Source organism: Ursus maritimus, unplaced genomic scaffold, assembly GCF_017311325.1.
Source record: "Ursus maritimus isolate PB19 unplaced genomic scaffold, ASM1731132v1 scaffold_17, whole genome shotgun sequence".
Lineage (NCBI taxonomy): Eukaryota > Metazoa > Chordata > Mammalia > Carnivora > Ursidae > Ursus > Ursus maritimus.
This window is the reverse complement of record NW_024424119.1, coordinates 32,769,788-32,793,790: the sequence shown is the minus strand read 5'-3', so window position 1 is coordinate 32,793,790 and position 24,003 is coordinate 32,769,788. Positions and strand designations below refer to the sequence as shown.

Below are 24,003 nucleotides of genomic sequence, written 5' to 3'. Positions count from 1 at the left end.
CGTGGAATTACAAGAAACAAAAGAAACATATAAAGAAAAAAAAAGAGACAAACCAAAAAACCCCTCTTAATTATAGTTAACAAATTGATGAGGGACGTGGTGGGGGATGGGTGAAATGAAACAGGTAAAGTGGATTAAAAGTCCACTTATCATGATGAGCACTGAGTAATGTATAGAATTGTTGAATCACTACACTGGAACTAAATAACACTATGTTAACTATAGTGGGATTAAAAAAAAAAAACAGCTGTTTTATACTTCATTGACCCTTAAACAATGGTTTGGGTGGGGGGAGGTTGAGGCACTGACACCCTTCCCCACACAGTTCTAAATCCGTGATTAACTTTTTTATTTTTTAAGTAACCTCCATGCCCAGCATAGGGTTTGAACTCATGACCCTGAGATCAAGAGTTTGTATGCTCTACCCACTGAAGCAGACACCCCTAAATCTGTGTTTAACTTTGGACCCTCAAATTTAATTGCCAAATGTTGACAAGCTTTATGGAGAAGATAAATGGTTAACACATATTTTATATGTTTTCTATATTACGTATTGTGTTCTTACAATTAAATAAGCTAAAGAAAATCCTAAGAAAAATACATTTACAGTACTAAACAGTATTTATCAAAACAAAAAAAGCCTCAAGTAAGCAGACACATCCAGTTCAAGCTTATGTTCAGGTATCAACTGTATTTATAAACATTTCTTACACTAACACCCATTAATAGAGTAAAAAAAAATTCCTTCTTGCTATTTCCTTTACTTAGTTTCTATCGACAATCACTACCTCCTAATGATTTAATATCAAGTGTTTAAATGCATACCTTCATAATTTAGCTTTTTCATTTCGGCTTCAAGTTTTTCTTTAAGTTTCTTCACAGCCTCTAAAGCTTCTTGATCCTTCCTATAGCCATTATCCATCTTCTTAACTTCGGCCTGTTTAGTCTTTAATTCTTGCTGGGCATGTTTCAACTTCATCTGAGCCTGTTATTGAAAATTTAATAGACTATGTGGGCAGACAGTGCTAATGATTCAATGGCCACAGATGCAGACTGGGGTTTAAGAAACATCAGCTTTGAAAATGTAACTGTTAGGTCACTTGCATTAATATGTCAAGAGATGAATCATTTCCAAGTATTTTCTCCTCAGAAAACTACTCAGAGTCTAAATAATATATGCTTAACATAAATCGTCAAATAGCTTATAATTTAAGTCCATATTTTTTAATATTTATAAAAGATGACATTACTGAGTTCAAAAAATTATATCTAAGAATAACTGCCATTAGTTGGTTAAATTAAAAACACAACAGAAAGCTAGTAATCAGAACTCTAGTTCTCTTCCTTTCCACTTAGGTATGCACATTTGTATCTCTGTATTTGTGAATGTTGTTCAATTAACAGTGGAGAAACTGTATTGAGCAATAAGAAAATTACACTGGAATGGGAAACTAAACTGACAAGAGAAATATCAGTGCTAAGAGTCTGATATTCAAATGCTATTTTATATAACTGAGTACACTATTCCTTAAAAGCATGAACCAGTATTCTGAGATACGGCTGGATATCACCTCCATCTAAAACTGAATAATGGTGGACTTTTCCCAATATACAGTAAGTTAACAGAAAAACTGAGAGGACCTGAAGTTTTTCTGCTATTGATTTCTTCCAGATTTTTTGTGACCGTCATCTTTGAAAAGTTGCAAATGTGTAACAGAAAATGTTGAACAGGATTAATGTCAACACAAACACAACCATCTATATGTATTTTTAAAGAGTTCTCCTCTAAAAAAATTTTTAAATGCATGAAAAAATGTATATATTTTTTCTTTCTGCCCTCGAAACTCTTGCATCCATAGGACTTTCAAAGCTGAACAACTATCTAAACAAATTTGAAAGCCTTGACTGACAAGCCTTGAAGATGATGAAATCAGTGTAGGAAAACGGAAGACTAGAATGGGGGTAAGAGGGAGGCAGAGGTACTCCCAAGGACGAAAGGTAAAGACTAAGTGCAGTGGGCACAGAAATAGACAGGATGTTTCTTTTCCTGTTAAAGCTTAAGACTGCAACTTTACATTGCTAACAAAAACAAAAAACAAAAAAAAAGGAGAAGAAATTAACCTCAAATATTCTATACAATACTACAAACAGAAAAAAGCATTTATTGCATTTACATTTTCAACTAACCTACGAAAGCTATTTAATGTTTTATAGCATCGTAACTATCGTCATCAATATTTAGCAGTTAACATATTTGAATTTCATTGTCTTAGGTGCTATAGGGTGGCAAAATAACAAATACCTTGACATTGATCTGATTCTTGTCAACGTTTTATAACAACTGCCAAAGCATAATGTGAAGGAGCTTCTTAAAAAAAAAAAAAAAAAAAAAAGCAATCCCACAATCGTTAATGTCTGTATTTACCTGTTTGGCTTCTGTCTGAGCTTTACTTATGTCATTTTTACAGGCCATCATTTGACCGGCAAGAGTTGCTTCTGCTCCGTCTTCATTACTAGACAGCCCAGCGGAAACAGCATTGAAGTGCTGCTGGGCAGCTGCCAAAGCTTCAGCGTCTTTATTACTTGCTTCTTGAAGGGCGTTCAGCCCATCTGTTATCTTTTTAACCTCTTTTTCCTTTGCCGCTAAAGTTCTAGAATCCTTCAGGAAGAGTTTCAGATTGGAAAATATGTTTTAGGAAAGACATCCATTTTTTTCTTATATACCTATACCCTTCGGTCATCAAATTTCATAGCATTTTGAAGTGGGCATGGTTAAAAGGAAGATAATTTAACCATCATAACTTTAAATACTTTATTTCCATTTTTAAATTCACCCTGTTTTTAAGATATATGTGCCCTTATACTACCAGAAATACTTTCATTCCATATGTTATAGTCTAATCTATAAATTAGCTAAAATATTATAGTGCAAACCAACCATTTGAAGAAACTAAAAATCACTTTCCAGAGCTTTAAAATGGAAGTAATAACCATTCTACCCTAAACTTCAGAGTAGAGATTGTAGGATTAAGAGCGTGTACGTGAAAATTTATAAACTATCAAAGGCCATAAAACTTAAATATTAAATACCTGTGGGAACAGCAATTACTAATACTTAACGTCTTTTATGTTATATGCACTGTAACATCATATACACTAAGATACCAGCAGAGAACGTGATGGGAACTACTATTTTAAGGAGAACAATGAGGGAAGGCCTTTTTGTGATGACACTTTGAGCAGAAACCTACATGAAATAAAAGGAGTAACCATGCTGATACTAGGGGAACACATACTAGACAAGCTCTGCAGAATATGCTTGGGTGTTCAAGGAACTGTGGTTGGAGCACAGTGAACAAGTGGAAAGGAGCCAGGTGTCCTAGGTCTTATAGACCACAGTAAAGGCTGGATTTAATTACACATATGACTTTGAAACCATTAAAGAATTTTAAGCACAAGGGTGATGTGATCCAATTTATATTTTAGCTTCTGTAAAGAGCAGACTGTAGAGCAGCAAGAGTAAAAGCAGGGCAACTGATAAGGACACTATTACAGCATCCCTCATGGGCAGTGATGGCCTGCAGGTTAGCAGTGATGGAGGTGATGAAAAGTGGCTGTATTCAGGATGTACTTTTAAAATCAAGAGAATGTGTGATGGATTAGATATGGAGTTTGAAAAAAAAGGTGGAATGCAGGAGGACTCCAGGATTTCTGAACTAACAATTAGGTTAACAGTGGTGCCATTTTCTAACATGGAGAAAATTCAGCAACTCAAAGACGTTTGGGTAGGTAGAGAAAAATTAAGAGTTCTATTTTGGATACATTAAGTTTTAGACTTTTTGTTAATAATCTATGTAAAAACGTCAATCCAATAGCTGGACAAATAAATCTAGAATTCAGGGAAGGAGTCAAGTTAATTATAGATCTGAACATCACCCTGCAGATGGTGTTTTAGGGCTACCAGGCTGGATGGGATTACCTAAGAAATGAGTGCATATAAGTCTGAGCACTAGCCCTGGGGCATGCCAACATTTTGTGTTTTGATTTGTCTATCTCGACTGGATTCAGTACTCTTATATTCAACTACCTAATCAACACCTCTACTTAGATGTCTAGCAGGCACCTCAAGCCTATTATGTTCACACTATACTTTTTTCTATTCTCTACTAGTCTAATGGTAACAATATTTCCAATTGTCAAAGACAAAAATCTGGAGTATCCTTCAGTCCCTTCTTTCACATTCAACAACCAATCTGTCAGGTCTACCCTATTGGACCTACCCTTAAAATACTCATAAAATCCTACTTCTCGCAATACACCCATTTATCCAAGAGCTATTATTCGGACTGGCATCCACTACCTGAATTACCTGCTTCTTCCCTTTTTCTTTAGGTTATTCTCTAAACACCAAAAAAGTACTATTAAAATGTAAAAAAATGGGGGCACCTGGGTGGCTTATTGGTTAAATAACTGCCTTAGGCTCAGGTCATGATCCCAGAGTCCTGGATCAAGCCCTGTTTTGGGATCAAGCCCTGTACTGGGCTCTCGGCTCAGCAAGGAGCCTGCTTCTCCATCAAATAAATAAAATCGTAAAAAAAATTTTTTTTCATATATATACATACAAAATGTTCATATATATATACATATATACACATACATATATATACATACATATATATACACATACGTATATATATATATATATATATATGAAATGTTGTTCCTCTCTCTGAGCAACCAACTCCACTAACTTCCATGTCACTCAGAATAAAGGTTAAGTCCTTCACATGTCTTATAAAATCACGTTGATCCCTGATCCCACCCCTTTCACCTTTCTGCATTCCTACTACTTAGTGCTAACCAGCCACACTGGTCTCCTTGCATTTCCAATACCTTAGGTACCTGGGACAATTGCTGTTTGCCTGGTACATCTTCCCCCACAGCCAATTTATTTTCATGGTTCTCTGACTTCCATCAAGTCTTATTAATGAAATATCACCCTCTCAATGAGACCTCCAGTGGTTACCCAATTTAAAATCCCAAACTGTACCTACCTCCTTATATTCCTAAAACCTCCCTCAGCTTTTTCTCCAAATCAGTTATCACTATATAATATGCTATATATTTCACCTATTTTATCATCATTTTCCTCATTGGAAGGAAAGCCCAAAAGGCATTCATCCATATTTATCATTTTGTCCACTGCTATATTCCTAGCCTAAAACAACTGTACTTGGTCCATAGCACACACTCAATAAATATTAATGTAACAGACAAATGTACACTAGTGGAATTAAACTGAATTTTGTATTTACTTACCTCAATCATATTTTTTTCTAGCTCTTTGCGTTTGTTTTCTTCACTTGCCAGGTTTTTCTTCTTGAGATCAAAGGCACTTTGAGATTTAGTATTAACTCGCTGAGCTTCTGCAAGAGCGTCTTCTAAAGATCGGAGTATACCTCCAAGTTCCTATAATCGAATGCACCCAATTCAATCAAAGTACTTATTTTTTACTCATATCATCATTTCCTCTTATGACTTCTAGAAGATTTACTTTTTATAAGCTATTATCATACATTAAGATTAACAAATCAACATGGAAGACTATGTCCAGTGAATATTAGTTATTGTATATAATTTTTTCACAGTATATTATCTATTCTTACGTATATGTCTGACCTTATCTTTTCCTTTTTCCAACTCTTCTATTTCATGATTAAGTGCTTTTATTTTTTTATCATTCTCAGACAATTTTTCTTGAAGCTTTACAACTTTATCTTGCATTTCTTTTAACTCCTCAGCTGAGCGGTCTTTCGTATCTTCAGCCAGCAAAAACTGATAGGCAATATATAAACGACTCAAATGTTCTATTTCCCTCATTACTTTTTGGTATTCCAAGTAGGAAGATCTTTCCTGGAAAAGAAATCACCAATAAAGTATAACTCCGTATTTTTCAACAAATTTAGAAAGACTCAAACTATAGCAACATGTATAAAATTTCCCATCACAAAATAGATTTTGTCTTAGATTAGTGATCATGGATTATAGAAATCTTAACATTAGACCTCTGGCTTTTCAGATGGCGTTATACCACCTCCAGTGAATCCCATGTGGCGATTTCATCTAATATATAACCAGGCAGTTGGGATTAACAAGAAATATAGCTATAAGGTTCATCAACTGGGGGTAGTAAGTAGTCTATAAATACGATTTATACAACCACCAATGATACACTATTACATGTATTTTGTAGTATTACCAAGATGCCTACCCAACATTCAATCACGTAACTATTTACAAACATAGGCTCATACATTACTAAACTTGATTCCAGTAAGGATCTGAGAGGGCAGACAGAATAATTAAAACCTCCAACTTGCAGGTGAAGAAATGAATCCAGTGTGGTTAAATAACCTCTCCAATGGTGTCAGATTTAGAAAGAATTTAGCAAAATCAGGTAAAAACCTAGGTTTAACTCATGATCTAGTGTTTTCTACTAACCGTTCACATAAACGGGATACCTTCAAGATCATTTCAGTTTTCCCAATAACATCCACACTACTGTATGGATTCAGAAGACAACTTGGAGAAGTATCAAATTTTAATGAGCATTTAAGAATTCCTAAATGCATAACTTTAAAGTCAGTGTGCTCTAAGTGCATTTTTTCCACTGAAACATTGATGATGTCAGAAACTACAAAGATTATAGAAAAAATCTGGACATCTGTTTCAGTACCCTTCACTTACCAATCGTCTTGACAGCAGTAATTACAGTGATAGCCCCTATTATCCTAGAAGTTATTCGCTCTACCAACAGGGTTACTAGGACTGCAATATCTTCAAGAAATGTTCCACTCAATTCTAATTATCCAGGAAAATCTAGACTTCAACAAAGTATTACAATCTGGCATATCATTTTCTGAGATTATGAAGAGAAATTTCCAAAATCATTATGATTAATAGATATGAAGAACACATCCTCTACGAGCAGAAGGCTGATTATCAAGTATTAACTCTTAACTCCTATCTCATTCCACAGAAAAATTCCTGAGTTGTGGTAAACATTTCATTTCTATTTGTATGATCTTGAATACATCACCAACTTTGAGAGATGTCCTAGCTGGCTACCCTCTATATAGTATATACCTCTTTTAATTTTTGAATGGTTGGAGTAATCTCTTCTTCAAGTATCTGGAAAATAAAGGAAAATCAAATTTTTCAGTATATAAAGTACCATTAAAAAAAAACAAAAAGAAAAACAAAGGAAAAGAAGCATGAAATCTAAGGAAAACTGGGGAGGGAGAATTTCCTCTTTACAGGAGAGAAAATAAAATTACTCTCATCTTTAAAAACATTTTATATAAATTTAATTACCGTCTTAATTTCTTTCAACTTAGCCTCTTTTTTTTCTATAGTTTTCTGGGCAGCTATTTTTTTGTATTCATACATCCTCGTTCCAGCTGCTTCTTCTATCATGGACAAAATCTGAAAAGAATTATATTAATGTTTTAAGAATGCAAGATAAAAGAACTTCATTGGAGTTTACATCAAGTATATAATTTAAGGTCTTAACTTCACTAAGCATCTTACCAAATAATGTCCCAAATGGATCGGAGAAGTTAAGTACATAAAAATGCATGTATTACCCATCGCCCTAACATTCAAGAAACATTTCTGGCCTTTACTCCAATCCTAAAATCAAACTTCATGCTACACTGAGGTTGCAGAGTAAATCTTTTTTAAAATTGAAGCCAGGGGTGTGTGGTTGGCTTAGTCAGCTGAGCATGTGACTCTCAATCTTGGGGTTGTGGGTTCGAGCCCCACGTTGGGTATACAAATTACCTAAAAATAAAAACTTAAAAATAATAAAATTGAAGCCAATAATTCCTCCCTCCTCTTTTCCTTCAAATATAAGTCTAAAAAAAGTAAAGACTAACAACACTCAGTTGTCACTTTAGAAGTTTCTAATTAAAATTGTTCCAAGAGGGGCGCCTGGGTGGCACAGCGGTTAAGCATCTGCCTTCGGCTCAGGGCGTGATCCCGGTGTTATGGGATTGAGCCCCACATCAGGCTCTTCCACTATGAGCCTGCTTCTTCCTCTCCCACTCCCCCTGCTTGTGTTCCCTCTCTCGCTGGCTGTCTCTATCTCTGTCAAATAGATAAATAAAATCTTTAAAATAATAAATAAATAAAAAATAAATAAAATTGTTCCAAGAGATTTCAGTCTTTTTTTTGCCAACGGGATGAAGCATGACATAACACATGCATTCCAACCATGGCACATGCTTTAAGAACTTCAGCAAGTAACTTAATTTTTTGTGCCATAGTTTCTTCATCCAAAGGGTACTTAATATCTCACAACACTGTTGAGAATTACACAAAGTAATTCATGTGAAAAGCACTCTGAAAAAGGCAAACACTAATCAATTATGATTTTATAAGTAGAACAATTTCTCCAGCACTCTTTTTTCAGAAGCTTCTACTCACCATCAATCCTTATCTCAAGAGAATTATTTCTCTCGAAACCATTTTGATTTCTATGTATTTGGCAGGTTTCAAATTAGAAGTTTCCCTTAAGATGTTATCTAAAGAAGATATGCATGACCTATGTTCAAACCAGACTGGTGTTACCAATTATCAGTTTTCTTCTTAGTTCTTCTCAATAGAAAAGAATAACTATAGAGCCTTTGTTCTTATATGAAACATTCATTCCATCATACCAACTCTTTTCAAGGCGGCTCCAAGAAAAAAATTAAACCCTAAATAACCCGCTGTATGAAATCAATTAATTTCACTCAAATCTTTTTCTGCAAGGCTTAATTCTGACATGGAACACTGGTTAAGAAAGGCTGCTTGATACAAATTTCTTTTAATATTGGGCACATAAAGCTCTTAGAAGAAAACACAGGAGCTTAAGCTCCTTGACACTGGTCATAGGATTTTTTTGGATTTAACACCAAAAGCAAAGGCAACAAAGGCAAAAATAAACAAATGGGATCATATCAAACTGAAAACCTGCACAGCAAAGGAAACCCCAAACAAAATGAAAAGGCAACCTACGGAACAGGAGAAAATAGTTATTAGTCATAAATCTGCTAAGGGGTTAATATGCAAATACATAGGACCGTGTGTATGGGAACAAACATTTTTTCACAAAAGACATACAGATGGCTAATGTATCTATTAAAGGTACTCAACAACACTAATCATCTGGGAAATGCAAATTAAAACCATGAGCTACTCCTTCTGTTAGAATGGCTATTATCACAAAGACAAGAAATAACAAGTGTTGGTGATGCTATGGAGAAAAGGGAAACCTTATATACCGTTGGTAGGAATGTAAATTGGGTGCAGCCATTACGGAAAACTATGAAGTTTCCTCAAAAAGATTAAAAGTAAAACTACCATATATAATCCAGCAATTCCACTTCTGGGTATTTATCCAAAGAATACAAAGACACTAACTGGAAAAGGTATCTGCACCTTCATTTATGATACCAAGACATGGAAACAATCTAAGTGTCCACTGACAGATGAATGGATTAAAAAAAAAAAAAAGTGATATATATATATACATACACATACGCACATACACATACATACACACACACACACACACACACACACTGGAATATTATTCAGCTATGTAAAATGGAACAAGAACCCAAAGAGGGAGACAAACCATAACGGACTCTTGATCTCAGGAAAACAAACTGAGGGTTGCTGGAGTGGAAGCGGGTGAGAGGGATGGGGTGGCTGGGTGATGGACATTTGGGAGGGTATGTGTTGTGGTGAGCTCTGTGTATTGTTTAAGACTAATGAATCACAGACCTGTACCCCTGAAACAAATAATACATTATATGTTAATTAAAAAAAATACAATTTTGCCATTTGTGACAACATGGATGGAACTTGAAGGCATTATGCTAAGCGAAATAAGTCAAACAGAGAAAAATAAATACCATATAATCTTACTTGTATATGGAATCTAAAGAGAAGAAAAAAAAAAAACTGAGCTCATAGAGAACATATTAGTGGTTGCCAGAGACGGCGGTTAGTGGGGGGGCAAAATGGATACAGGCGATCAAAGGTACAACCTTCCAGTTATAAAAGTCCTGGGGATATAATGTACGGCATGGTGACTATATATATTTTAAAGTTGCTAAGAGAGTAAATCTTGAAGTTATCATAAGAAAAAGAAAATTGTTAACTGTGGTGGTGGATGTTAACTAGACTTATAAGGATCATTTTGCAATGTCTACATATATTTAATCACCATGCTGCACACTTGAAACTAATGTCACTTACACCTCCATTAAAAAAAATTTGCTCAACAACATCCTGTGCCTTTTCTTACACATTCTCATTTAATCCTCAGAAAAGACCTGAGGTAAGGACTTTCGACTCTAATTTACGGATGAGGAAACAAAGGCTCAGAAGGGTTATGTTTACAGCTTTAAAAAGGTGGAGTGACATAGTACCAAATAGTAAAAAACAAAAAATGACTTTCTTTACTAATCACTCTTAATAATGTTTCCAAGGATTTTAATTGAAGAAATTATGTTTAAAAAATTGATTTAAAAGATTAAAATAATATCTACAATTATAATTTTTACTGCCCGTAAATAGTATCCTTACCTCTGGAGGTTTCATATTCAATACTTTCGTAATTCGGCCCTGAAAAATAAAATGGCAGTTACTACAATGATAAATTAGAGTCTTTTAAAGGCATACATGTTTATCTGCACTGAAGTTGTTCCATCCTAATATACAAATCTTTTGGGAGTTCTTTTACCTACATGAAAAGATCTTTCTTTTATTACATTTGAGACCAAAGGTACCTTACAATTCCAGAATTTTGCTATTTACCTTTTCACTTACCAGTGATATACTGTTACTAAATAATACAAAGTTAACTGAGACCATATTTCTGAGACAATATTAATGATATAGAAGTCTCCAACAAGTATATAAACATATACATGTTGGCATATTATTGAACACTTCTTGATTTTTTTTTTTCTTTTAATGGCTGTGCTCCAAGATAATTTCTAAAAATATATTGCACACTTCTGGGCCTCAAATAAAATAGTAAAATCTTTTCTTTCAACACCAGAATATCAGTACCAAAAAACAAAACAAAACCCCACTACCCAACACTCAGAGCATCATATTACTTAGGATTTAGATTTATTTGAAATAAATTTTCAGCTTTGAGGCTGTGATGTGGTAAAAATAAATGTTATTCTGGTTGCATCAGAATCCTGCCATTGGCCTTGCTGTGACTTTCTAAGAGGACAGATGGTTGGGGCAAGTGAGATAATATAAGGGCAAGATAATATTAGCACTTATTTTCATTTGAATAAGTCTCTAGGAAGAAAATTACTTAAAACTTTATATATATTTGAAATAATAAAATGCTTGAATCCAGTAGTTTAAAAGGATACATTATGACAATATATTTTTGTAAATTTTTATAGTGACCATGTATTATTCTTATAATAACAAAATAAGTCAAGGAAAATTACTTGTAGACATTCTTCAAACTTCAAATGTGTATGTTAGAACATATCCGTACATATAACCAACCTATACTCTTAATAGGCACCCAAATACCAGTACAATAGAAAACAAAAAATGGAAAACCCAAAAAGAAGCACTTCTCCTATTATAATAACTTAAAAAATAAATGATGTCAAAACCATTATATAAAGACCATAAACAAAATACCTGCATGATGAGAAAGTGAGGGTTGTTAACATTAAGGCCAACAGAACAGAAGAGATCTTGTACTCTGGTGTTGTTTGCGTTTACTCCATTGATTAAATATTTATTTCTACCACCAATAACCACCTAAAAGGGAAGTATTTTAAAAAATATAAATGAACATACACATCTTGAATTCCCAAATATGTTTCACTTGTTTGTTCTGTTCAACTAACACTGAATAAAACCAATCCTGAGTAAATAATGGAGGAAGTGTGAGATAGTCAAAAAGAATATAGATTAGAAGTCAATTGTCCTGACTCAATCCAAAGACTATTGCTAATTAGTTATATAACCATGCACAATCCTCCTAACCTCCCCTGCACTGGACTAGAACTCTAACATCACTTTTGACTTTATGTTTCCAAGTATGTGTAAAACATATTGTATCCCTGATCGCTCTTTCTGCAATTTTTTCACTCTCCGAGGTTAACCCCTCTTTCTTCCACTTTTTAATCTCCAAAGAACAGAGGTGAGATACTAAAAACTAAAGACAAGCAGTTTTGTTTTGGGTTTTTTGTTGTTGTTTGTTGGGGTTTTGTTTGTTCTTTTAAGAGAGAAAGGGAGAGAGAGAATCTTAAGCGGGTTTCACGCCCAGCGTGGAGACCCACAAGTGGGCTTGATTTCACAATCCCAAGATCAAGACCTGAGCCAAAATCAAGAGTCAGACACTTAACCCACTGACCCACCCAGGTGCCCGAAAGACAAGCAATTTGATAACAATCCTTGACAAGAGTCTAAAAGGGGTTAATAAAGACATGACTTGTGAAATCTTGAAAGCAAAAGAGTAATCATAGAGCTTCAAAGAACAACTTCTACCAGACACCAGCTTGTTCATACTCTAGCAATTGTCACTTAATGGGCATAATCATCTCACCCACAGTATTTTGAGGTCCTTAAAAAGATGTTTCTCTTTCTTCTATCTGTATTTCCCAGTGCCTTCAAGAATGCCCAGCACACAGCAAACATTTAATAAAATACTGAATGAGTGTTAATTCATTTATTTTCTTGACAGGAGTATTAAGCTGATCATATATTAATATATTTGAACAACAGACCTAATATACATAAATATTTTAACAAAGTCCTTATGACAAAATTTCAGTGAAAAAACAGGCATATGGACTGCATGAGGACAGGAATTTTAGGTAGATTAGTAGCAGACTTACTGAAAATTCCTAAAAGGTATTTGATGGATGCTAAATGACACACAACAGGATTTTATCCTAATCTAGTCAATGCCTTTTTTTAACTAGAGATTTTTATGAAAATAGAAAGGGGACTTGTATGTTACATAATGCAAAAATGGAGAGTAAACAGGACTTAACAGAATTTTAAGAAATAAAACTGACAAAGTAACACTGGATGACTATAAGACAAAGGGACAAACATATGGTCCTGCACTGGTTTTAAAAACCTGCTTACATACAGAAATGGCTGTAACACAATTGATAACATATATTTTAAAAATTAGGGTGATTTTAAGTAAATCGGATATGAATCCATAATGTATTGTGAACTCTCCAATGTCCTATAGGAGAAAACAGAAGGGCACTTAAAATGAAAGAAATGACAATTCTGCTTAATCCTGTCCTAAGGAGATGAAACCTAGTAAATGCAATTTAAGGTGCCATGCATTAAAAATAATAAAGGCATAAAAAACTACAGCAAATTTGTATTCAGTGTGATTAGACAAGTGAAGGATATAGAAACAATTATTAGTTGAAAGACCTAGAGAGATTTAGCTTAAATATTAAATATTAATACCTAAATATTAAACCTAAATATTAAAATATGGAACACATTAGATTTGCTTTTCGATGCTCTCAAAGAACCAGATTTAATGTGTAAAAGTTGATGACAATACTTTGGCTCATTTTATAGGAATAACTTTTTAATTAGACCCGTCCAATAACAGACTAGATTACCACAGAAGGTACCAATATTCCAAGTATAGGTATTCCAGCACAGAGAAGATACAAATATGGTTCAAGATTTAAGCATGGCTGAGTACCTATACTGATCGATGGCTTTTCAGATCTCTTTCAATCTTCTTGGTAAATGGTGGAATTTGCATGATCAAATTTCTAACATAAGGAAGACATTCTTAAATCTAGTCAATATTTGATCAATTTTGCTCACAAACTTTCTCTCTCCAGGAAAGCCATATCGCCAAAAAACACCTCAGACCAAAGTTCTTAGGTATCCAAATATTTCGAAGCCACTTACCTGCCTTGTTACTGTAATTTCATCATGAACCTCAAATCCTAAAGGGCTTTGCTTTTTGTCGGAATTATCAAATGTGATTGACACTGAGGCTTTGGTAATACCAGCCTGCCCATTTTTGTAAACTAAATCTTGTAAATTAGAAGCCCGAACCTAAAACAAAAGAAAAGTTTATCAATTACAAAACTCCATACTGCACAAAATGGCACTAAAAATGGGTTTCTTGATATTGGAAAACCACCCATGTAGTATCCATTAAGTAGCCAAGGACAGACAGTTGCATTCAGAACCACGGAAAGCAAGGAAAATGGGAAACCACCTAAAATGAGTGCCTTTCTCCACAGGTCTTTTCCTCCCCTGCACTGAATTGTTTTCTACTCATTTCTTAACTGAAGTTCATTGGAAAGATTTAGAAAGACAGCATCTAAGAATTTCACTGTTCATCCAATTCCTTTAGATCCTGAAAGGCATTATAATGCAGGGTGAGTGGGTAGGAATACAGACTCTGGAAGAAGACTGCCTTAAAGAATGCCTGAGTTTGAGTGTTGCTCCAAACATCATAAACGGATGAACCTTAGGCAACCCTAAGTTTCTGTTTTCTCACCGGAAAAATGGAGTAACAATATTTACCTCTAAAGGATTGTGGTGAGGTGTAAGAAAATTTACATAAACAAATATGCAAATGAAGAGAATACTGGCAATAGTCTCTAAGGTCAATGTGGATTCCCTTGAGATTCCCCAAACTTATAATTCATGTAAATCAGAAAGTTTACCTGAGACAGGTTGGAGATGCCCAGCAAAAAGCAGATGGAGTCCAATATGTTGGATTTCCCACTACCATTTAAACCAGTGATAGCATTGAAGAGGGGGTCAAAACCATTGACTTCAGTCCTCTGAGCATAGGACTTAAATCCTTCAAGAATGATTGACTTAACATGCATTTTCACTACTGACTTGGACAGGTAAACTTCCGCTAGTAATCAAACAGGCCACAAAGCAGCTCTGTACAAAACAGAGATACATAAGCGGGACAGAAATCTGTAATCATAATGTATGTAAAAGACTAAAAAATAAGAATGATAGCTTAATAGAAATAAAGCCACTTGCCGAACTACTTCCTCTGATGTAAAGACACTTTCTCCAACTTAATTAACTGGAAGTTAATTAAACCAGTAATTCAACCTGGAAGTCAACGACTTCCTTTTCTAGGCTTACCTTCCATCTTTATCATACTCTAACAGAAACTAATTATTTCATATCCCACTCCCTTTGCCCATAATGTCTTGCTCCGCAATACTGACATGACTCGCTCTCCTTACTACATTCAAATCTTTGCTCAAACGTCACCTTACTGGGGTCTTTCCTGACTTCCTATTTAAAAACGCACCTGTCCCCATCCCCTCACTGTTTTTTCCTTCATCGTACTTAAAGATGACACTAAACAGTATTTATTTATTCGTCTATCCAGACTATCGTAATGCAAGTTCCTGTAGAAACTTTGCCTACGTCCACCGCCGTGTGCCCGATTAGTGCCTGACTCCCTGGCCCTAGGAAAGGGGAGTGACATAAATATTCACTAAATAGATGAATCCCATAATACTCTCCAGCTTGTTTTCACTCTGCCTGTTTCCTCGCCCCACCAGGTGTTTCTATAAACGCTTGTACGCTCTACGCCAAGGCTGGATAGGAAGTAGCCATTCTGCCAGGAAACCCCCTAGGACTGATTTTAGTTTGCGGTCCCTTCATGCTAACTCCTCTCCTCCCCCCGCCCCAGCAAAAAAACCACCTGTCCTGCTCTCCAGCCAAGGAATCCCAGACTAGGCCCAACCAGCCGCGCGCACGCACCGCCTCACCGCTGCGCCAGGCCGCCCGGGCTTGAGGCGCCCTAGAAGCTACTCCTGGTTACAAGAGCAGAAAGCCGGCCCACTTTGCCGGGCTTCGGTCGCTACCAAGAGAACTCCAGCATAGCGCGTAAGACACCGACCCCGCGCTCGGTACCCGGGCCGGAAATATTTATACCTTTGAATTTCGGCGCGAGCAAAGGACCCCACTTCCACCGCCTGTTTCATTGGCCGGTGCCTAGGAGATGCCTGACGTAGAGGTTCCATTTTTCCCTCCTATCGAATAATCAAAGTGACAGGGAGATAGGAAAGAGCGTCACGACAGTGGCAGCTCCGGGAATGAGACTGGTGGGGCCTGAGGACTAAAGAAGCAAGTGGCATGTGTTGAGCTCAGCGTCCGGCACTCCCTGGGCAGCCACGCACCTCAGCCTCGGGGCCTCGCGCTTCGCCGGCCCCGCCCCATGCCAGGCCCCAGCAGCCTCGGGTCCTCCCGGAGGCCCCGCCCCGCCGGGCCCCGCGGGACTCTCCGGTGCGGACTGCTGTAGTCTTAGAATTGTGGAGGTAGAGAAGCGGGGAGCTTTTTGCCGGTGTCTTCATTGTACTTTAGAAGCCTCAGAATTTACCCGATTTGGCTCGGATTTATCAAAAATGGGAGGCGCGGGACTTGGGAGGACTATGGGGCGTGTTCTGGCTCCGCCCCTCCCGGCTCCGGACCCTGGCGGGCTTTTCCATCTGAAATTTCGCTATGGGGAGGGACGTTAGTACTCGCTGCGGCTGCCGAGAGCTGTGCTGATGCCAGAGGAGAAATTGTGTGGGGCCGGCAGCAGGAGGTGGACAAACAGGTGTTGCCCTCCCTGCACTTCAATAAAGCAATGGCAGAACTAACATTTCAGAGAATTTCTTTGGAAACCCGACAGCTAATATATATTGAGTTTTGTGTGCCAGGCTGGGTCCCAAGGGCTTTAAAATCCTGCAGCAACTCTGTGAAATCCGTGTCATTGTTCTCATTTTATAGATGAACGAACTTCGAGTAATAAGCGGAGAAGCTGGGATTTGTTCCCAAGCAGTCTAGCTCCATAGCGCGTACTTTTAAATTGCTATATACTGTTACTCTTCATGTTCAGAATCCAGGATCACTAATAATAGATTCTGCATTTATTAGTGTGTGTTGTTCTTAAACAAAACTGACCAATTTACTTACAGTTGAGCACACTGATAGTAATTTAGGAAGGGCCGCTTCAGAGTGCACCACGGTGCTATCCCTACCTGATGTATAAAAAGATGTTGCAGTCGGTATACTATTTTAAACCATATATTTCAAATTTTCTTTCTTCCCCCCGGAATGGCTTTGCAGCATTGGACACCTCTCGAACTACCAAGAATTACCAAGAATGGGCCTATGTTTTGAAATTCTTCTTAAGAAGAAAATAAGTTTTGGGTGCTTTTGGTTTGTTTACTAAAGAATTAATTACTCTCCTATCCCACCCCCTTCTGTTCTGTCAGTGGTTACTGGCCTAACATCTTTTAGTTGTTTATCTTTGTCGGCTTTGATTCCTGCATCCGCTACATTCTACAACTCACATATATTGGTTCTATTCAATTTTTTATTCCATTTTTTATTTTAATTCCAGTGTCACTAACATAGAATGTTATATTAGTTTCAGGCATACAATATAATGATTAAACACTTCCATTCAACACCCTGTGCTTACAAGTGCTCCGCTTAATCCCCATCACCTGTTTAACCCAGCCCCACACCCACCTCTCCTCTGGTAAAACAGTTTTTTCTCTAGTTAAGAGTCTGTTTCTTGGTCTCCTTTTATCTTTGCTTGTTTTGTTTCTTAAATTCCACATATGAGTGAGATCATGTGGTATTTGTTTTTCTCTGACTTATTTAGCTTAGCATAATTCTCTAGCTCCATCCATGTCATTGCAAATGGTCTATTCAATTTTAATATACATTTATTTTCAACAATGCCCCCTTTATCACTTTGTGAGTAAAGAATTTTAATTTGCCAACAAACCCTAAAGTGGGTTTTACCAAGTTGTGAGATAAACATTTCTTTGGGGGTGAAAATGGACGCTCTTCACCTTGCACTTATTTAATAGATTAATAATTAGCTTATATATTTAAGTCAGATGGATGAAAACAGGTGCAAATGCACTTTTGCTGGATGAGCACTTCTGAGTTGTTATAAGAATATGCCTATCTACTTACACTGAAAGTATTTACTAAAATGAAAATTACTTATTAAAGGAGAGATCTATATCAATTTTAGTCTTCCAGCATGCCAGGAATAGTAAGGAATTTCCATTAGTACAGATGGACTTGAGGAAATAACTAATGGCTGGCTTACAACTGCCCCCTGAGATCACAGGGAAGTGGAGAAGATCAAGGCACAAAGCCACTAATACTCCCCTAATTTGGAGAGGGAAGGGCTGGAAGTAAAGATAGACCATAGGGTAAATGTAGTAAAAATAAAGCACTGTTCTTGTTTCATCACCATGGATCAAAATCTTTTGAAAGGTTCAAGATTGGCAGGCTGGTGGAGTTTTAGTCCTTATGTACAAGGCAGCAGCACCAGCAAAGGCACCGATAAAGCCATAAGGGGGAGCTAGGAAAAAGATTTGGTCTACTCTTCCAGGGCACTGGGAAGGACAGTCTTTCCCTGGGTGCACATTTCTAATTTTAGAGTTTTAAAGTAGCTCTTCTTGGGACCTAGATGAATCCTCTCTCCCTGCAACTTAGGACAGAAGAAAAAATGAAAGGACTTTACCTTCCCTGCAGACATAAGGAAAGGTTGATTCATTTTGTTGAGAGACGAATTTGGGGTTTAAAGGGATGAATTGATAATGATGGGAAGTTCATATTGTAAAACTATTGCACAGCACATTTTGAATACACCAAGTATAACCCGTTTGACAAGAAATACAGCTGAGCATAATTTAAGGAATAGCAAAGGAGGTGATTATTCATTCACCGATGGGATCTGGTTAGACCCATGCATTTTCATTTCCATGACAAAACTGTTCAGTACTACATGTTCTGTTGGGTTCTTTGTGAAATCTGCCTATATTCTTTCATCATAATTTCTATTATTTTGCCCCTTTAATCAAATATATCTTCTGTTTCAGGTACTTCCAGCTTTTGAGTTCCTAACTCTACTGTTTACAACATTTGCTGAGTTTTACTCATAGTGATTTATATCCTCCCCGGGTACTGTTCTGGGATGGGGTTGTTTTGTTTATGGGAGTCTCTCATGCCCTGAGTTGTGAAAGAGTCCCTTCAGAACAGTTATGTATTTGTTTCTGCCAGGGTTTTTTGGCTCTTAAATATCCTGGGGCATTTGTGAATGATTATTTCTCAGTTTGTGGTTCCTGAATTATGCAGATATTGTAAATTTATATCTTGCAGGCCTGGGGTTTTTATTTCTCACAGGTACCTTTTGTTTTTAACCCCTATCCAAAGCCCCAAGCAAAGAACAAACTTCTTCGCTTCTTCCCCAGACTAGCAGGTGGAATTTTTCCAGTCCCAGTGCCTGGCAGTTGTTTAAGGCTCGAAGTTTTACCTAAGGGCTTAGTTCCTGCTTCTCTGCCTGAGGCTCTAGGCCTTATGCTTGTGTGCTGAAACCTAGCCCCTGGCTCCTGAGCCTGGTAGCCAAGAATAAAATGTGGGAGGGCTGCAATTTTTCAGTTTGTTTCTGGCACTGAGAATTTCCTGTCATTTATTTTGTTTTGTTTTCTTGTTATTCAGCTTGGCATATCGTTTATATAATAATTATTATCATATTTTATACAGTATTACTATATAAAGGGAAGTTCCAACCATATTAGAGGAGGTCTTCTTGAGGGAGTTTTTGAATGTAGGTGAATTGGTGTTGGTGGGGTGAGGTCTGGAGCAAGGACCAAGAAAGAATTCTTGAATTCTTGAGACCTCCTCAGTGCAAAAAGGTGTTTTATTAAAGCACCGGGACAGGACCCGTGGGCAGAAAGAGTAGGGGCACTGGGGTTGTGAGGAATGGCTGATTATATTCTTGGGAGTTGAGGGGAGGTAAAGGAGGAGGGAGGTTTTCAAAAGAACTTCTGTATGCTAAAGAGGACCTACAAGATATTGGAGACTGTGCCATCGTCGTGCCATTGTCAAGGTAAGGTCATTTTTCCCTCTAGCAAACCATTAACATTAAGACAGTTGGGAGTTTCCTGGAGAATGTTTTACTCTGCTGATCACTAGTCCTTGTCAATGGGCTGCAGATTATAAGGAAATTTTATTTTATTTACATTCCCTTCTATCTTTGTTTCCCACATCATTATGGATTGGTAGGGCTCCTGGAAATTGAGTCTGTGGGTCTATGAAAATTAACATTTTCTCTTTAGTCTTCTACATCATTCTTCAGTCCTCTAGAGTCACAAGTATTTGTTATCCTTTGAATTCTGACTTAAATTCCTACTTCAACATTACATATTAGTACCAGTCTCTGCCCTCTCTAAAGTTCTACAAAATACTTATGTTTCTATATCAGAAATATGGTATCTCTGGCTATTCCCTTTCAGTCTCCACTCTGCTTCTACCCCATTCTCCCCAAATCCCACCTCTAACCATAAGGGTGGGGTTTGGCCTTTGTTTCCCAAGGGACTTCAGATCAGAATAATGTAACAGCAATGCATTTCTAAGAGTTTGAGGGTTTTTTCCTCCAAAATACAGCATTTGTGGGAAATTCATGGCAGAGCTCATGTGGGGCTTCAGCAATCCAGATCTAATTCTCTTTATATCCCTTGTCAGTGGGCAATGAAAATCATGTCTCCCAGTCTTTTCTGCCATTTCCACTTCTCCTCTTCCAATTTCTATGGGTCACTGCTTGGAAAAAAGAAATTGTTTATTGACTTCTGTAAGGACAAGCAGTAATGTACAGCATAGAATAAGCTAGATCCATATATAGTAAAGGAACATGTTTTTAAATGAAACAGATTTTGCCTACAGTAATATATGTTACAATGTTAAGCAAAGCTGTTTATTTTCTTGGTGCTATATATCTAAAATCTTTCTAGTCTAGCAGAGAACCATTGCTCTACATTTGTATAAACTTGAGTACCCATTCAGATGATTCTCCAAAAACAAAGGCTTTTTATCCCTAAAAGTTTAATCCTTTACATTTTAGGGGAAAAAAACAGGGCTTGCAACTTTTAAACAACAGTTTTGCCTATCACTACCCTTCAAGGATTTAAAATAATCTTATTTCAGACTTAGCTTGAGTCATCTTATTGTTATTAAATAATTTTATTGCTTAAAATATTGATGTATATTTGTGCTGTGCCAAGTTCCAAACACTTTTCCTAAGTTACTTTATGTAACTCAACAATTATTAATTTATGTATTTATTATTATTTTTTTTATTTTATTATTTTTTAAAGTACACCCGTGCCCAGCATGGAGCCCACTTTGGGGCTTGCATTCACAACCCTGAGATCAAAACGTGAGCTGAGATGAAGAGCCAGACACTTAACCAATTGAGTCACCCAGGCACCCCAAGAATCCTTTTATTATCTCCATTTTATAGATGAAGAAGCAGGATCACAGAACTAGACTTTGATCACAGAGAGAAGCCAGGACTAAAGTCCATCCATTTATTCAACAAATGCTTGAGTGCTTACAATGTCAGTGAACAGTACAACAAAAATTTCTGCCTTATGGAGCTTAGATTGTAGTGGATATCAGTTCTTATTTTATTGATTACATAGCATAACTTTTTGCAATAATCTTATACTGCCCTAGAAATAGCTAGCAGTTTTAATGCCTCCAGTAATTTTCCTTTCCATGTGACTACTGAAGCCATCAAGTCATTGAAACCCCAGCCGACCTATTTCACCAGATGCTGGACAGTCTCAGTCAAGTTTGGATTTACAGTGGGTACCCAGGGTTAGGTCAAAAACATAAAATCTGAACAACTTGAACCACTGCTCACAGGAAGTGGAGTCTTAGTGAAGAAGTAATATCTCACTAAGAATAAATGACAGGCTAGAAAGGTAGATTTGTAAATGTTTATAAAAAGCAGGTTGGATTTAGCATAGATCGTAGTGCGGAGCAGGGACAACTGGAGGAAATGTTCATGGTGCTGGTCAGTGGCATCTTCTTTTTATACAAAGAAATGTTGCCAGCAATTCTACTTAGACTAATTTGGAGTAATTTTTATTTTGAATATTTTTTATTAGTTAATGGGATCTAGGAGTGTAATAACCTGGTGAGAATTTCTCTACAAATGGCAATCAGATTAGTCTTATTCATGAAACTCATAAATAAGCTATAATTCAACATTTTATGTCTAGGGAAAATAAAACTGGGGTCATGCTGTTTAAGAGGATAAGGGAATTTAACGGAACACTGGGGGATTTATAGCCGATTTATGATGAAGATACAATCTAACTGGAATCTTAATTGTGATTTAAATTACAGGTCAAGCTGTGCAGTGTGTTTTCTTTTTAGGGGAAACTTTGGGGAGGTAGAATGTGCTTGTTTAAAGAAGAAACAGAAAGCAGATGAGAAAAGATTGCATTTTCTGTTTTTCTTTTAAAATTTCAAGCTGCTTTAAGTCAAATTGCCCCTGAGTTCCTGATGATGGCTGTTGTGAAATTTCTTTGTTTTACTTTCTTTGTGTTATTCTCACCCTCCGTTCCAGAGCAGTTATTTCACTAGACAGTAACGAGGAGATGTAGGCAGCATATCTGCCAGCAAACTAATATGGAAACCAGAGATAAGGTATTCTCAACCTTTCTAGAATTGTGACATCCTATCATTTTAGGCTGACTCACATAAAATTAGTAAGTTCTGCAGATGGAAGAGCCATTGAAGAATTATAACCACTCATTTTGCCAATGGGAAAATTAAATCTTCTAGTGATTTTCCTAAATTTACTCTTTATTTCAAGTAAATTAAGGTCTAATGAAGAAATAAAACATGCATATGAATAATTTTAATTCAAAGTATAAATAAATTACTTCCCTACAAAATAAAAATTAAAACAGATAATCAGAGGTTGACTCTGTAGAGAGGAATTCTGCTTGGAAAAGAACAGTTAGACCTGACAGCTCAGATTCTCACTCTCTGGCATTTCCCTCACCCTCAGCAGAATTCCTCAGTACTTACCACAACCACCACGCATGATGCAGCCATGAATGCGAGGGGATCAGGGGTGGGGAATGGGAACAGAAGGCCTTGAAATTACCTGCTCTCCCTTTAAGTCTCTGAAACAAGGCCAAGTCAAGAATGGAACATTTAAACAATCTTCTACTGAAGCTTTAGAATAATAGGAAACGGTCCATAGACTATGCTGAAAGAAGAACCTAGCATACAAGTCATGACATGGGACAGTGGATACTCTGGGACTCCCAGGCTTAGGGTCATCTGTGTGAGACCCCAGAGAAACAAATGGCACTAGAATGTCCTATCCGAATTTCTCATGTTATCCCCCTGCCCCCTCACAGCCCTACCATCTTCCATCTTAGTTTCTCTATGACTCAGGTTTGAGGAGTAGCTTCATAGCCATTCACTTAGGGGACCTTTTCCCCATTCAAAGCAAATGTAACGCAGGACTGGTGTAGAGTGCCAAGAGAGTCCAGGAAAAAAATTATGACTGAAAACAGCATCATTTCCTGGTAGGGTTTCCCCAGATGGCATTTGAGCTGAATCCTTAAAGGTAAATATGCTTTTGACAGCTGGAGGTCAGGAAACAACAGTCTAAGTGGACAGATCATTGTAGACAAAAACTAAGAGGTGACGGTTTCCATAGGAGATAACCAGGTACCATGTTATTAGGAATTTATATTACTCTTGTCGTGGGTGATGTGTTGGCCCCCACACAATGCCCTTCGGGTCAGAGGCAGAAGTTCCCTCGGCTGCCAGGAGTGGTGGCTGCTGATAGCGCACAGCTGAGCCCCTTCCCAGCCCTGCTCTCCCCTGAGGCAAGCTTCCTGGCTGAAATTGCACCTCCTCTTCTGTGATCAGCTGCATCCAATGACTGGTTGATGCAAGGACACAAAATCCCCTTTGCTTCACCCAGGACAAATATAAAGGGTCATCTGAACAGTTCCCCCTACAGTCAGCAGGAGCCTTGTGATTGCATTGCAGCTCAGCTTCTCCCTAGGGCCAGTTCTGTTTCCTACACTTGGTCAGCACTCT

General features: G+C 37.1%; 1 protein-coding gene across 1 annotated transcript in view; it reads right to left on the bottom strand.

Moving 5' to 3' along the window:
- The window catches only part of SMC2 (structural maintenance of chromosomes 2), a 74,179-nt gene extending 58,140 nt beyond the window's left edge, over positions 1-16,039 (bottom strand). Inside the window, exons 1-11 of the mRNA XM_040631670.1 lie at positions 15,838-16,039; positions 14,766-14,994; positions 13,996-14,145; positions 11,731-11,853; positions 10,639-10,677; positions 7,375-7,485; positions 7,147-7,191; positions 5,680-5,913; positions 5,320-5,469; positions 2,426-2,659; positions 826-985 (exon numbers count right to left, since the gene is read on the bottom strand). Coding sequence (XP_040487604.1) covers positions 826-985; positions 2,426-2,659; positions 5,320-5,469; positions 5,680-5,913; positions 7,147-7,191; positions 7,375-7,485; positions 10,639-10,677; positions 11,731-11,853; positions 13,996-14,145; positions 14,766-14,933 — 1,414 coding nt within the window. The 5' untranslated portion in view covers positions 14,934-14,994; positions 15,838-16,039. The remainder of the gene's footprint in view (positions 1-825; positions 986-2,425; positions 2,660-5,319; positions 5,470-5,679; positions 5,914-7,146; positions 7,192-7,374; positions 7,486-10,638; positions 10,678-11,730; positions 11,854-13,995; positions 14,146-14,765; positions 14,995-15,837) is intronic.
- Between the last annotated feature and the right edge of the window lie 7,964 nt (positions 16,040-24,003).